The sequence below is a fragment of the Grampus griseus genome (assembly GCF_964374135.1).
Source record: "Grampus griseus genome assembly, chromosome: 11".
NCBI classification, from domain to species: Eukaryota; Metazoa; Chordata; class Mammalia; order Artiodactyla; family Delphinidae; genus Grampus; species Grampus griseus.
The window spans coordinates 51,874,299-51,889,573 of NC_139005.1; the positions used below are offsets into that span (position 1 = coordinate 51,874,299).

General features: G+C 35.3%; 1 protein-coding gene across 1 annotated transcript in view; it reads left to right on the forward strand.

The window, feature by feature from the left end:
- The window catches only part of MSRB3 (methionine sulfoxide reductase B3), a gene marked incomplete at its 5' end in the record, with an annotated part of 164,478 nt that overhangs the window by 39,027 nt on the left and 110,176 nt on the right, over nt 1-15,275 (forward strand). Inside the window, 2 exon segments of the mRNA XM_082665631.1 lie at nt 10,718-10,826; nt 12,449-12,526. Coding sequence (XP_082521757.1) covers nt 10,718-10,826; nt 12,449-12,526 — 187 coding nt within the window.

The window sequence follows — 15,275 nt, forward strand, 5'->3', positions numbered from 1 at the left end:
CTTGTGCAAATTTTAAATAACATCACAGCAAGTTTCAGAGCTTGCTGTCCTGTTACTGGTATTGATGAAGAAAGAGACTGGAAGCATAATCTGCATTTACTAGTTTGTTTTTACCACCAACTTGCTTTCTGGCCCCAGAATCTGTTTTGTACCTTTTATTCCTATTCCTCATCTGTAAACTTAGAATGAAATACACTCTTGTCAAATCGTTCACAGATAGATATTACCCTCAAGTGTTAACATTATCTGACATTTCCCAGAAATTTATTCTGTGCAACTTTAATCCCTGTCTGTAAGGGAGAATAAACTGGAAAAATATAAAAAGTCAGGGGTGGAACATCAAATAAGTCTGGGAATGCTGATAGGTTTGATCATCAAAATCTATTTCTATTACAGGAAAACCCTTGGTTCCTGCAAAGTGAGCTACAGAAAGGTAGAGATTTTTTTGTCTGTTGAGTTGACTACTCCGTCTTAGCAACTAGAATTATGTCTATCACATAATAGGTGTTCAATAAGTATTCGTTGAATGAATGAATGGTGATGAACAAGTAGCAGCATCTTATGTATCAGAATAATGCCACGTAGTAAGTAATGTGATCTCTGTTCTTAAGGAATGCACATTCTGAGAAAGATGGCCACTCTGGGTCCAAATTTTGTTATCTGTAGAATGGAGGGAGTTACATACTTCGTGTTTTTATGATTCTATTTACACATTTCCTCCTTTGCTTTACTATTGGAGGAAGGAGTAGAAGAAGTAAGAAGCATCGTGCTTCTTTCTGCCCAGAATGGCTGACTAGCTTCTTGGATTAGGATTTGAAGTAATGACAGTCCTCCTGGAGGATATTGAAGGAACGCGTAGATGTAATTATAATTAGCAGGAGGTAGCAGGAGGGGAGGATGGTGGTGTAGGGGTGAGAACAGGCTGTGGGCACATGGGTTAGTGAAAGATGGGCATGTTAATGTACAACAAAGCATTGGTTCAAGAGAGAAATATATTGAATGAGAGAATTAAATGAGGAAAGCTGCAAACGAGGAGCTTGCTCTCATTAACCAGGTGTGTGACCAGGTCACATAACTTCTTTGAGCCTTGGTTTCCTCATGAGGGCTTTGGACTAGAAGATCATCAGTTCCCAAATTATGAACACTCATTCTACTAATACCCTGTAAAACTGATCCCGTCATCAAATGGAGAAACTTTGCATACTACCATGTTTTATAAATTCTAAGATGAGCTGTTTTTACATTTCATGATCTTGGTAATGAGGATGCAGCTTAAAAATTATTTTGATAAGAAAGTATTGTGTCATGGTTTGATTGACAACTCTTTTTTACTTTTCTGGTGGAGCATAAAATAATGGTGCGTCAAAATACCACATGTTCAATAATGCACATCAGCATAAGAAAGTCTGTAAGAAGTCTTTATTAGGAAACCCATGTAACCTAGATTTTCCTGATCTGGTTTGACTATAGAAACTTCTCCTCAACCCTCAAGAGGAACTACTTGTGAACATTGTTTTCAGAGCCAGTGTTTCACAGGATATGTTTTGGGGAATGCTGGATTAGGTAATCTCATAGTCTTAAATCCAGAGAATTAATGGAATATTAGTCATAATAAAATATTTGAAAGTGGAACTCTAGAGAGGTAATAAAGGATTCAGAGTAGTAATAAAGAAAAAAATTTAATCCATCATTTATTTTTTTAAATTTCACTGGTTTATTAAGCAAATATTACTGTTGCAGTTTTTAAACTAAATTCTAAGAAACATAGCCAGAGCCATCATTTAGAAAACATCTTTTAGGAAGAAAATTTAAATAGTAATAATTAAAATGGAGAGTTGAATAAATATTTAAATACAACATACACTTATTTAGGGCTTACTCTTCTTAGGGCACAGTGTGAGGTGCTGGGGATGCAAAGATGACCGAAATTATCCCCCAGTCCCTCAAGGATATATTGAATAATTCAGAAGTCTTATGCCTTTTCTTTAGTTATCTGGCTGATAAAGAAAGCTGTACATTTTTTGAATTTTTTTTTTCTCCAGAATCTCTTAGATTTTCTGGAATGTATAGCTAGACTCAGATTTAGCTGTCCACTGAGTGGCAATTGCAGACGTATTTTCTGCCCATCGAGCTTAGTTAATTTAGATTTTAAATTGGATTTGGGTGATAATGTAATTTTAGAAATTTACAAAGCTGAGCTCTTAGACAACATAAGTTTTATTTTCTTTCTAACAAAAGCATACTTGATGTTACATGGAAATAAAATTCTGCATGGTAATCTAAGAGGGGGCTCCTTTCCTTCCTTTTTGTGGGTGGTTACCTCTCATCTCCTCAGTCTGTGCTCCCAAGGCGGTGAGGGAGGATGGGAGAGAGAACTATTTTTTGCAAGTCTTTTTGATTGCATGTGAAATGTAGAATGGAAATGAGCCTGTCTGTTTTTAAATTTTTTTTTTCTGTACTGGCTATGATGTTCTAGTGAAGACCCATACTGGAAAAAAAATTAAAAACAGGGAACTCTAACTTCGTCAGACATTTCACATGCAATCAGATAGACTTGAAGTTAAGTAACTTTCTCTTCCACTGTTGTCACTTGATGATGGCAGTGCCTTTAAAACTTCTCTTTTTACTCATATGCTTTGCAAGTAAGAAAATGCTTTTTTGGATCAAGACATGTTTTAAATATTTCCCTAAACTCTAGTCTTTATGGTCTACATTAATACAAAAGTCGTTGCTCTTGTATTTGCATTACATTTTGAAGTACTGATGAGTACTCTTTAGTTTTATTTGCTACCCTTAGAGAATGCTGATAAAATGACTATCACGCCTGTATTCAACAATTAAAAAATTTGTAACCCACAAGTAAAAGAAATGTAAAATGTGGTTTCTGTCTTACAGAGTTCATTCAGATGAGTGTATCATCGGATGAATGTAGTGGTAAAGCTCTCTGTTGTCACCTCTCAAGAAAATCATGCAGCCTTACAGATTACTTAATATCAAAGGCTAGAATTTAAAATCATACTAATAGACTTTAGATACTGTGGCAAATACATTTACTCCCATTGACTTACAGTGAGAAAACATTGGCATATTTCCCCTTTAATTTTAAAACTGCCTTATTTCTCAGCTGCCCAATTTTCCCTCTTCCAAATCAGAATCTACATTTTACCTTGGCTATTTTGCTTTGTTAAATTAGCTACTCCCACTTACACGAAAGACTCTTTGATTACCACCTTGACATTGTTCATATTTGACCACACTACATCTATCAGCTTGTCTGGATGGAGTTCTCTCCCCTATTTGAATCTTCTCTGGCCCTGTGACCCTGTAGATGCTGTTTCTGCAAATAATGTGAGTTTTCCATATCCCAATTATAATTGGACCTAGTCAATGTAGGTGGGCAAAGTTTAAGAGTGTTAATGTCTTCTTTGTTAACTCTCTTTACACAAAACTTTGCATATATTTTTACTATAAGACTGCACATTGTATTGATTGTTTTTCTTATCTTTTCTGCTACAGTATGTGCTCCCCTAAGGCAGAAACCTTGACTTATTCATTTTTAACTTTCCAGTACACATCACAGTTCTTAATTCACTGTAGATGTTTAATAAATAGTTGTAGAAGGTATGAATTAATATTAGGCTCAACAGTTTATGTCTTCAAAGAATTTATAATCTGGGAAAATAAAGCAGAAACAACTGACGACATTTGAGAATAATTGCAATATATTATATTAGCTCATGTAAATAGTACCCTGCAGGGTAAATACACTAGTACTAAGGATATTCAGATGGAAGATCAGAGTAGGGGTGAATTTATCAGGATATGTAGACTTGGAAGGAAAATTTCCTTGAAAATATTTTCTTAGTTTATCTATTCAAACCTTCAGTATGGAAACCAGAAGACCAATTTTATCATTCAACTATGCACCACTAAACCATATGGTCTTGTTTAATTCAAGAAGTTTAAAATGGTGTGTTGCCGTGGCATGCTTATACGTCCATTAATGTTAATTAGAACTCTGTGCATGTATCAATAGAATATAACTGAAACTGCTCTGTAGAACTGTCTTATATGAAGTAATAGAAAAACAGCAAGAAGGCATTAAATGTGATTATTACTATGAGAAATAAAGATACGATTTTTCTCACATATAGAAAGGAAAACAAATCCTTACCTTAAAAAGAAACAATTGTCTGCTTTCTGATTCCTAAGATCTAGAGTTTTTGTTTTTTGTTTTCCTTTTGTGTTATATTTAGGACTTAGAGGACAGATGAAATTAAACCGAACCTAAATGTAAAAATCAAGAATGTTTTTAAAAAATGGAAACTAAGTTGAGGTACTAATTTTATACTTTCTTTAGTTATGGATGTTCCCTGCTACCACCTGAAGCGGAGAGTTACTGAACTATCTCCGAAGGGTAAAAACATTGTTTGGCCAAAGGATTTTGCTCTCTAGGCCTATCAAAAATTCATCACCAAAGAATGTCTGTTGAGTCTCTTACACATGGCTCCAGGTTGGGAATGATGATCTATAGTCTGAAAGGGATGACATTAAATACATAGAGCAAATTAGCAGAGACCGCATGTCTAATTCTGTGTTCAACGTCCAGCCAAGCACTCTCTGAGAGCTATTTTGAGTACACCACTTGGCTTAAAGGATTTCACTTGGAAGGAAGGAAGGTAATGCCAGACAATGTCTGTACCAAGATATGCAATTGTAAATTTCCAGATGTAAAAGCATATTCTTTTTTTGTTGTTTACCTACTCCATTCATATTCAGGTTTTAGTATTTGCGTTGCAATTACTTGTCTCCATCTCTACCACTGGAGTATGAACTTTTCCGTGTATTCATCTCTTGCATTGGCCATTTCCACTGGGTGTTCAGAAAGCTCTCCTTTCCGATAGCAGCATAGTCAACTTCCTCTCCTCCTTAAGGCAGGGCGGTGCTCAAAAGTCACCTCCCTGAGTCTTACCTTGACCACTCTATTTAAGGTTACAGCCCTTACTTCTAGCAATCCCCGTCTTCTTTGCCCTGCTCAGTTTTGCTTTTTCTCCATCCTGTATACTTAACACCTTCTAAGAGGCTATATAGTTTTCTTACTTATTTTCACTGTGTTTTATCTGTCTTCCCCTACCCCTGCTGGAATGGGAGCTCCATGAATGTAGGATCTTTATTTCGTTCACAGATATATCTTAAGTACTTAGAATAATGCCAGCGTATAGTAGGTGCTCAGTAAGTAATATTGAATGAATGAATGAGTATTTTTTAGTACAGTGCCTGGCACTCTGTAAACACTCAACATTTTTGATGACTTAAAAAACCAGTAAGAAAAATGTCAGATCAGTGGTCCTCAAAGAAAGTCCTACAGCCCTAGTTGCATGGAAACCAGAGGACTGAAGCCAGAGTGGCATGGCATCTTAGATTATATGTTAATCTCAGGAATGTTTTTCCTGTATAGGTCTACGTTGAGAGAAAAAATCAGAAAAATTGAGCATGCTTCTACAAGCATGGAGCTTTTCTTTCTTGTGCTTTGCATTTTTTTCTTAAAGCCTTTATTAAATTACTAGAGTGCAAAACAAACAAAACACAAGAGAAAAATGGTTCATGGCATATAATTTTATATTCTATTATAAAAATGGACTAGATTTGGTTTTTATAAATGCCCACTTATTTAGAAATTCCTAACACTGCTACATCTGGGATAAAAGTTTCTTTAATTTCCCAGTATGACAGACTAATAACCAACTGAAAACTATAATTTATAGTGAAAATTAAAATACACCATTTTAAAATATAGTAGCAAGATATTTCAACATGAACTTTACTGTTTTAACCTAGTTAATTCAAAGCAAAACAAGATAGTCTTATCTCTTATTCACTTATTATTTTGGGAAGATATTTAATAGTTTCATTTTTTCTGATCCTAGGACCAAAATTAAAGTTATGGGATCTTTGGATTTTGTTTTGTTTTGCTTTTTCGCACTGAAATATAAGATTTATGACTTAAAAGTGCTCTAAGATTTAGTTAACAGATTTGATTTACTTCTAAACAGGACTTTAAAAAGCCTTTCAACGTTTTATAGACTTTGTGAGAATCCCGTTTGAACCTTGTCACTGACCCTATGCTGAAGGAATGAACACAGAGAATACAGACATTGGCTAATAGACAAATGTTTTTACTTTTCTGGATGTACTGTAGTGATTATTACTTTTCTCTCTTATTATCTTAAGTTGTTAGTGATAGTTTTCAAGCTGAAAGTTATTGCATAATTTAAGAAGAAAGAAGAAATTTGTAGCATAATTTTTCCATGGGCATTGCAGTCAGATAGCCTGGGATTTGAGTCAGTATATCTATTTGCTGTTTGTCCTTAGTAAGTTATGTTATAACCTCTCTGAGCCTCAGTTTCTGTATCTGTAAAATGGGTGTGACATTTACCTCCTAGAATTATTGAGAGGATTAAATGTAGTTACGTGAAAGTGCCTAGAAATGTGCCTGGCACGTAGTAGGCACTCAAATTTTAATTTTCTTCTCTTCTTTCAATTCTCATTTTAATCATTTTTAAAGATAACTTGTGAGGAAAATACTGTTCTAAGGGAATTATTATGGAAAAATAATTACCAATAAAATACTGCAGCACACTGAAATACCTGATCTGGTTACCTTTTAAAATACAGTTTTAACTTCAGAATTCAGTGTAATCAAAATGATAATATAATACTGCATTTGTTTAGACAGTGTTTGTTAAGTGCTAATTGCTATGATCCTTATAGCAGACCTCTGAGGGTGGTAGCACATAGAGAGATCCATTTGTCTAAGGTCACGTGACTAGGAAGGAGGCAAGGCAGAAAGTGAACTCTAATTCAAGACAATACTGGCTTTGAGGCAACAATATGGAACAAGCTTTGATATAAAAAGAGACTTTGGGCATATTTTAGCAAATAAATGCCCTTGGATAGGGTTCAAGGTGGGTCTGATATATACCAAAGTTACTCTGTATGGAATGGTGTTATGATTAGATACCAAAGTGGCAATATTACCCTCTCAAATATGCTTTGTGTTGCGTGTGTATACACATATGCTCACTTGTGGCTTCGAAGTACTCTATTAACCATTTAAATAAAGGAAAAAATCTTTCCCTAACATACTTCTAAGCCAATTTAGGGGTCATTGAACAGATGTCATATAATACTAATGTTAAATTACCCTGTGTAATAAGAAAATTACAGTACCCAAGTGAAGATAGTAAAGGGAAACCATCCAATGAATCATTCTAGAATTTCAAAATGAAATGATTTCTTTGAAATTAACAGTGGCACCACATGACTTTAGAAAAGTGAGTCTGATAGGGAAAAGGGAAATTAGAGACAAAAGTGAAGCCTTTCTGTGTTTATATATGCCAGCTTTGGGTTATGATGCTAGGAGAGCTAATGTAATAGTACAGCTTTCAATTGTCCAGGAAGTGTATTATTATTAAACTATGTGGCAAGAAATTTATTAAAATCTGACTAACTTTTCATTGTTTAGTATTAAATCACGATGGTTGTTTCTAGTCCACATATACTTCCTTTTGCTATTAGGTACACTTTAAAAGCCTAATTATTTTGAGAACATAGTATGACCAAAGAATAAAAATGTACAAAGTTTGACAACTTTAAATAAACACTAGCATTTCTTAAAGAACAAACCTCACTTACAGTTAGGAAACAATATTTATATTTAAGGTTGAAAAGCCAGGATGTAGGAAAATTTTGCTAATTTGGAAGATGACCTTTAAGTGCACCAAAACCAAATAATTTGTAGGCTATGACATAGGGCACATTCCTACAAAATTTGTGTGAATACTGCTTTAGTGGTTCTTGAAAGACAAACAAAGAAAGCTGGAATGAAATCTTTATCCCCCTTACAAATAAGACGGAGACTAACAAAAGAGTACAGCAGCACTCTTTCAAAGCTTGCCATTAAAACGAGGTCTCTGTAGCACAGCTAATGAGATGGTTCATAGTAGAAAACAATCTGTTTTTAAGAATGTTTAGATCAAAAGTAATTTCTAATCTATGAAATAAAGTTTTTTCAATACCCTTCATTCACCAGTGAAGCTTTTATGTTTGTCTTATTTACTTCAATCAGATGTTTTCAATTTTACCTTTTTTCCTTGTACAAATCCTTGACATGGTTCGTCAATACTGACCAACAGTTTTATTCTTTTTCTTCAGAAAAGAGAGATTTTTGAGAGAGGGAGAATGAAAAAGAGAGAAACATCTTTGCCTAAACGATTTGCAAGCATCTGTGCTTTAAGCTACTTTTTATGAACACTCCTTAGTAAATGACTCAAGGTAAAAAAGCAGAAAAGCATCCAATGTTAGGAAATTGCAATCCAATACCATGTAATTTAAACCTGCAGTTGCTTCTCTTGTACTAAATGACATACAGATGGGTAGCTTAGTTCTCTCAACTTTGGGAACACAATTGGCCTTTTTGTATGAATGAACGTATATTAACAAAAATATTTTAGACAGAATTGTTTAATTCTAATTGTATAGATTTTAATTATCTATGCCATTGGAAAGAATAATTTTAACCAAGTTATTTTGTCATGTTAGATTTACAATTAATGAATTTTGGGGGATAAAATCCACAAAGATACAACCCTTTCAACATACAAAGCAATAAAAACAAAAAGTTACTTTTTAAGACGTCTATAGCAAATTGAGCAGAGACTCACCTATCACAGCCAGTTCTGCATTCAAGTTGTGGAGAGGCTTGTTCTGACAGGACAAACATTTCTCAGGGAATCATTTCTATCTCTTAGAAAATATTAAAAGTGTAAGTAGTAGGTATTTGCATAAAGCCTAGTGTAATATGGGGTTCAGTGAGATGAGAGACCAACATGCCATTAGTGTGATTTGCCAGCTGTTCCTGTGGATCTTTTCAGGCCAGAGCAGGGCCAACATCCTTTGTGGAAGGTCAGAAGAGGCGCTATTTGACAACCCACAGGCCTACTCAAAGGTGTGTTTTGCTGTTCGGCTCTGGTTTGCTCTTTTGCTGCCTCCACATTTTCTCATAGAGATTCAAACACTCTATCTTGGTGGCCCTGATTCTGGAAGCTGATATCCTTCTTCAATCCCACAATCAGAGTCAGTGGTTAGTTAAGTTTCTCCTGTTTTAATTTCAGTGATCTCGTATACTATGACATTAGGTGCCTTAAAAGTAAAAGAAGTAGAAAGCATTTCTATTCCTAAATCATATTTCTTTTATGTTTCAAAACAAATTGAGTTTAATATTTGGGGAACTAAGCAAGCTTTCTTTCTTTCTTTCGTAACATGGTAGGAAATTTTTGCATGTGGTGACATCTGCGTGCCTCTTTCGCACTGTGATGGAAAAGCAAAGAAAAGCAATTTTACTGCAGTGAGTAAGGGTTGCTGTGTCTGGAGTTATTGATCATCCCGTGGTACTCATGGGGGATTGGTTCCTGACCCCCTGCAGATACCAAAATCTGAGGATGCTCAGGGCCCTTATATAAAATGGCGTAGTATTTACATATAACCTATGCACATCCTCCCTTATACTTTAAATCATCTCTAGATTACTTATAATACCTAACACAATGTAAATGCTATGTAAATAGTTGCCTTAGCATGGCAAATTCAAGGTTTGCTTTTTGGAACTTTCTGGAATTTGGGGGGGGAATATTTTCCATCGTGTTTGGTTGAATCCATAGATGTGGAATCGGTGGATACAGAGGGCCGACTGTATTTCTTTTCAGTCATTTGTTCAGGTAAGACAAAATACCCCATATAAGCGGGTATTGTCTGGACATTTTATTGCTGTCTGTATAAGTTGAAGTAAAAGCTAACATTGTTATTAGAATCTAATTAAAATTATTTTACCATTCAAATATATTTAGCCAGTGAAGTCTTTCTAAGTATACTTTATAAAAAGAAAAATGTAGGTCTCTAAATAAAATCACATTCACATTTGCTTTTCTTTGTCTTTCCTCCCTCCCTATTTTTCTCACTCTTTCTTTGGAACTTCTTGAATCTGCATTAGTGTAAATGCCTTCTCCTGCAGTCTATTAAATGTTTCTTGCTGCCCGTTTAAGCGCGGTAAGATACAGTCTTGCAAGAGATATTTGTTTTTAAGGACTCTTCAGAACCTAGTGAAGCCTCTGACAGAATCACAGAGAATTCCTAGCTGTGGAAAGATACATCTTTAGGGTTCAGTAAACAAATAGGATAGTATTTAAATCACCCAGGTTGGAAATTGAATGAGGAAGGTTTCGGGCTATTCTACTAAAACGAATGGAGAGTTATTGTTTAATATAATATGCCCATCCTCTTATATATACAGCATAAATGCTTATAAATAGAGTTATGCTTTTTGAATTCATTTGAAAAAAAAGAAATTCAAGGTACTGGGAGACGTAAAGGATGTATTCCCACCTCGTGAATGTTCAATGGGTTTTTACTGTTGCCTGCCAGCAGCTTTGGCTATAGCACATTGTCAGTGCTCCAGTGGAATCACCTGAATCTTGAGTACCATTCTTTTTAAACTGAGAGAAATAGCCAGCTGCAGTTCAGGTAAGTTTGTCTAGTGTGTTAGGGACTGACCTGGTCATTGACAAGTGACTGCAGAAGCTGTGCTGTGATGGCCAGCCAAAGCAGTTATTTAGGATTCAAGCTAAAAGTCCTCCTTCTCCCACATCCTCTCTCTTTCCAGGGTCATGTAGGGATAAAAAGAGCTGTAAGGTGGTCTTTTCCCAGCAGGAACTGAGGAAGCGGCTGACACCCCAGCAGTACCATGTCACTCAGGAGAAAGGGACCGAAAGGTAAGGCGAGCTTATGAAAACGCCATTAAGCAAGAGCTAGTTTTCTTCATCCTCCTTATCCCCCCGCCCCACCTTTGAATCCTCTTCCTTGCCACTTAATTTAAAGGATTCTATACTTATTTGCTAAAGTCTACAAATTAGTATCCTTGAAAAGGTTGAAAATGGTATTGCTTAGATTAAGACTAAGTTTTATTTATTCTTTCCCCCATTTAATGAACACTCTATCTTTTGTAAAGTCACAAGGCTTTTGTTAAGGGCCTGTTTCTAGTTTACTACAAAATGTGTGGAAGTAATAGCGATTTAGGTACATTTTTTGGGAAGACATCAGAGTAAGCAAAACCATGAGGGACATGGCACTTTGCCAGGATACTGAAAATTTGAAGGTGGCCATTGTAAGTATAGACGTTTTGGCTGCAAAAAGAAGGTAGCATAATTTAGTTCCTTTCTACCCCACTCCAATTTCTTTTTGAAGCACATGTGGAGAAAGTATTTATTGGCTCATTTGTGGTTGGAATGTCAAAAATTTTCAATAACTGCCCTCACATGGCTTGGGTCCTTGGAAGTTTGCCCTAAGTCCCGAAAAAAGAGTTTGTTCACTTCCAAGACTGTTTGTAGTGAATAAAGTCTCTCTCAGCTGATTCCAGCTCAAAGGTAACTTGCCAAAGTCCAACCATTTTGTTGTCTAATTTATACCATGGAGCTTGGCATAAGGCTGTAACTTACCTCTGATCCAAATTTATTAATGATGTAACTTCTTGTTTTCATTCATGAACTGAAAGAGCTCTTTACCACACGTGGGGTCTTTGTTAATAGGCAACACTGTCTTCCTGTCACAGTATATACTGTTTACTGAATTCACCAAATGCTGAATCTCTGACAACGTACACCTTTACTGCACAATGAGTTAGCGATGGACTTCGGTCTTGGTCCAAGTCATCTACCCGTCCTGTTGTGTACATGACTAGCAAAATGATTTAATGCACACAAACAACTAGAGATTAGGTCATTCTTAAAAATTCTGTTTATAAAAAAATTGGACCTCATAAAGAGGGTGAAAGGATAATAAAAACAAGCTGCAGAGCACAGACTTTTTGTTGGGCTAGCACAGCTGATTTGTATTAGCTGAATGACCTCCTAGCCTTTAAGATTGTTAACTTAGAAAAATATTCCCTTAAAGCTGCAATATTCCTTTTCAAACCAAAAAATAAGACTCCTTCCACTGGAAGTGTTGGACCCTTCTGCATTTTCTGGTATATACTCTTGGACACTGTAGAGTAGCAGAAATCTTATGTAATAATGTTTTTTTCTGTGAATCTGTACTACAGGCTTCTTTTTTTTTTAATAGGAAAAAAAGTTTTCTAAGCATTACATAACTAGATGGCCTGATTTTTAAAAAAATTTAACCCACACTAGTTTGGAGTTGTTATATGCACATTTTATTATACAGATTTGAAATGTATTAGTAATGTTCAGATTTCCATATGTTTGGTCTGTTCTCATTTTAGGACAAAAAGCCCTTGAAAGTTTTCTTAGAAAAATGTATTTTAAGCAAATAAGTTCTATAAGAAATAATGCTAACTTGTTTAATTAAATTTTTTTATGCTCTGTTTATTGTGTATCAGTGCCTTCGAAGGAGAATATATACATCACAAAGATCCTGGAATATATAAATGTGTTGTTTGTGGAACTCCATTGTTCAAGTAAGTATGTTAAAAACCTATGGATATGGACAAATCACAGATGGCAACAAACTTGGTATTGTCTGTTCACATTAGAATCTTTCCATTACTAAATTTTCTTTTTTCTAATTTTTCTATTCCCCCCCCCCCCACCAAAACAAAAGTAATTATTGACTTTGACGATAAACTACCAGTTTGATAGACTGGCTGATTTCTCATTGTTTGGATCTTTAAAATACCTAACGTTAACTTGTTCATCTTAGTAACCATGGTGCTTAGCAGAGCTATAAAAGAGATTTTGGTGAACGTAGAAATGTCTATGTATTTATTGATTTTTCTGTCATCGAGTGATGGCCCTAAATTTATTTATTTGACCATGATGGAAGTTCTCTGTGTGCGTCTTTCAGATTGAATAGTATCCACCAAGTTGATTATTCATACTTGAGCAATGAAGGGCAATAGCTGTATTGAAAATAAAGTGGGAAATATAATAGATATTTGTGCATATATAAGTAAATTACATACTCTGAGTTTTGCATTAATCCAGAATCTTTGTTTTAAAGATCCCAATAGTTTACTATAAAACTGGCCAGTACATAGACTTTTTCAACAGAATAGTTAATTCAGACAGTGTATTCTGGAGCTTATGGATCTTGATCAAGAAAGAAAGCTCTTTACTAAAAATTTATTTATGTAGGTGGAGAAAATCCTAGAAGCCCTGTACTTCCCATAGGGATGCTGATTTGGGGGAATAAAAAGAAAGAAACCTTAATTGAGAGTAAATGTCATTTATTTAAAACAGAATTACAGACTTCTTAGGGGAAATGAACAAACAAGAATCTGATATGTGTAGTAAGTAAAACATACTTAACATCTCTCCACAAATGTTTCCTTTTGAAAACACTAGCATTTACAGATTTCCCAGAAATAACAGGAAACAGTAGTTTCCTTGAAAAAAAAATTTTTTAAGTTTAAAACCTTTCTTAACTTGCATAAACCTTATTGCACATTAGTGTTGGTTGAGAATCTGTTCTGAATTCTTACGTATTTATTCTTTCTGTTAAAAAAAACAGCCCTTCAAATTGTCACCCATTTCCTCTCAGAAAACACACGTCTTTATATTTCAACACCTTTAGTTTGTGTCATAATAGTTGATATAACACTTAAGATAGTTGCTGAGCCATGTTAAACTTGTTTAATATCCCAAATGGTAAAAATTGGCCACATCTCCTTTGCTTTTTGTTTAAGATTCTTCATTTCTTTCCCTATTATGTGATTCAGTAAAGTAGTGGATCTAAGGAAAACTTACTGTTTTAAATAAGAAACAGAACCACTGTAAATGAAGGATTTAACCCATGTGACATCTTGAGTCACAAATAGTAAAAGCAAGACCCTTATCCAAACATAGGTGCTGCTGGGGTTCAGGATTTCATATTTGATGTGATATTGACTCTAAAGGAAACTTTAGCATTCTTGTAAGGAAAGCTTTTGTTTTCTAAGTTTTTAAGGAATATAGTTTAATATTTTTTATTCTATATTTAAAAAAAAAAAAGTGTGCTTCTCCATACTTGGTTTCTTGTCATTTCTAGGGGGAACAGTATCCCTCCTTTGGCCTTAATTGTAGAATACAGTATTCTTTGTCCTGGTGCCACTTTCTTCGTACTGGAGAACTTGTACCCTGGGTGGCCACAGGGCATGGGGCCACAGGGCATGGACAGTTTTGAGGGAAGCAATTTTCTGGTCCTCAACCGCTATACAATATACTTTCCTGAAACTGCTGTCTGTGTCTGAGAGAGTCTGTAGTCGGCCACCTCTTCCTTCCAATCTCCTCTGTCATAGTCGCCCTTCTCCCACTTCACAAAAGATATCATACCTTCCACCCATCCCAAATATTACTATGACTTGTTGTCACAGGATAAAATCTTGAAGGCATCAAGCAAAAGGACAGTTCAGGAAGGCATTACTTCTGAAGGAGAGACCCATGAAAGCAAGGCCAAAAAAAAAAAAAAAAACTGAGAAATATTGAACTGGTAAAAAAGTATTGAAACAGTATTTCATCTTGGAAAGGCTCAGTCTGCCTGCCAGCTGTCTGCTTATCTGTCTCTCCATCTGTTGTCCGTCTATCCATTTTCTACCAGTCTTAAGTGAGATGTGTGTCATGAAAACATGTATCAACATATTTATTCAAAATTTTTAAATGAAAGTCTTTGTGTGTGTGTGTACAGGAAATAAGTCTGATTTACTTGATAGACAGGACGGTGAGGACTGCCTTTGCAAATTAGGTTATATGGTGGACTTCTCCCGTTCATTAACTGATCTAGATATGTCACTCTAAGATTTTGACAGAAATATATTTTAAGCATGTCTATATACAGAACACCAGGTAATTTATCTTTTTTCAATTATTTAAATTTTTGATAAGAAATTTTAGCTGTCACTTTAAAATGTATGAGGAAGGGTGTATCAGTCAGCACCCAATATGGATACAGAAGCCACACAGTAATTTGAACAGGAAAGTTTAATGTAGAGAATTACTGTGTGTGACAGAGGATTATGGTGATGAGGGATTGGCTAGTAAAAAGTAAATAGAAATTCTAAAGAATACAAAGATAGCAAATATAGGAAGCTATCGTGGACCCTAGGGCTGAGACAGAGCCCAAGGAAGAGCTTTCCCTGCAACCCGCCCCCCGCCCAGCCTTTCTGGGGCTGATGGCACAGGAGTCACTGGGGCCATGATGTTGTAAATTTCTGGAAATCTGCCTTCTGGAAT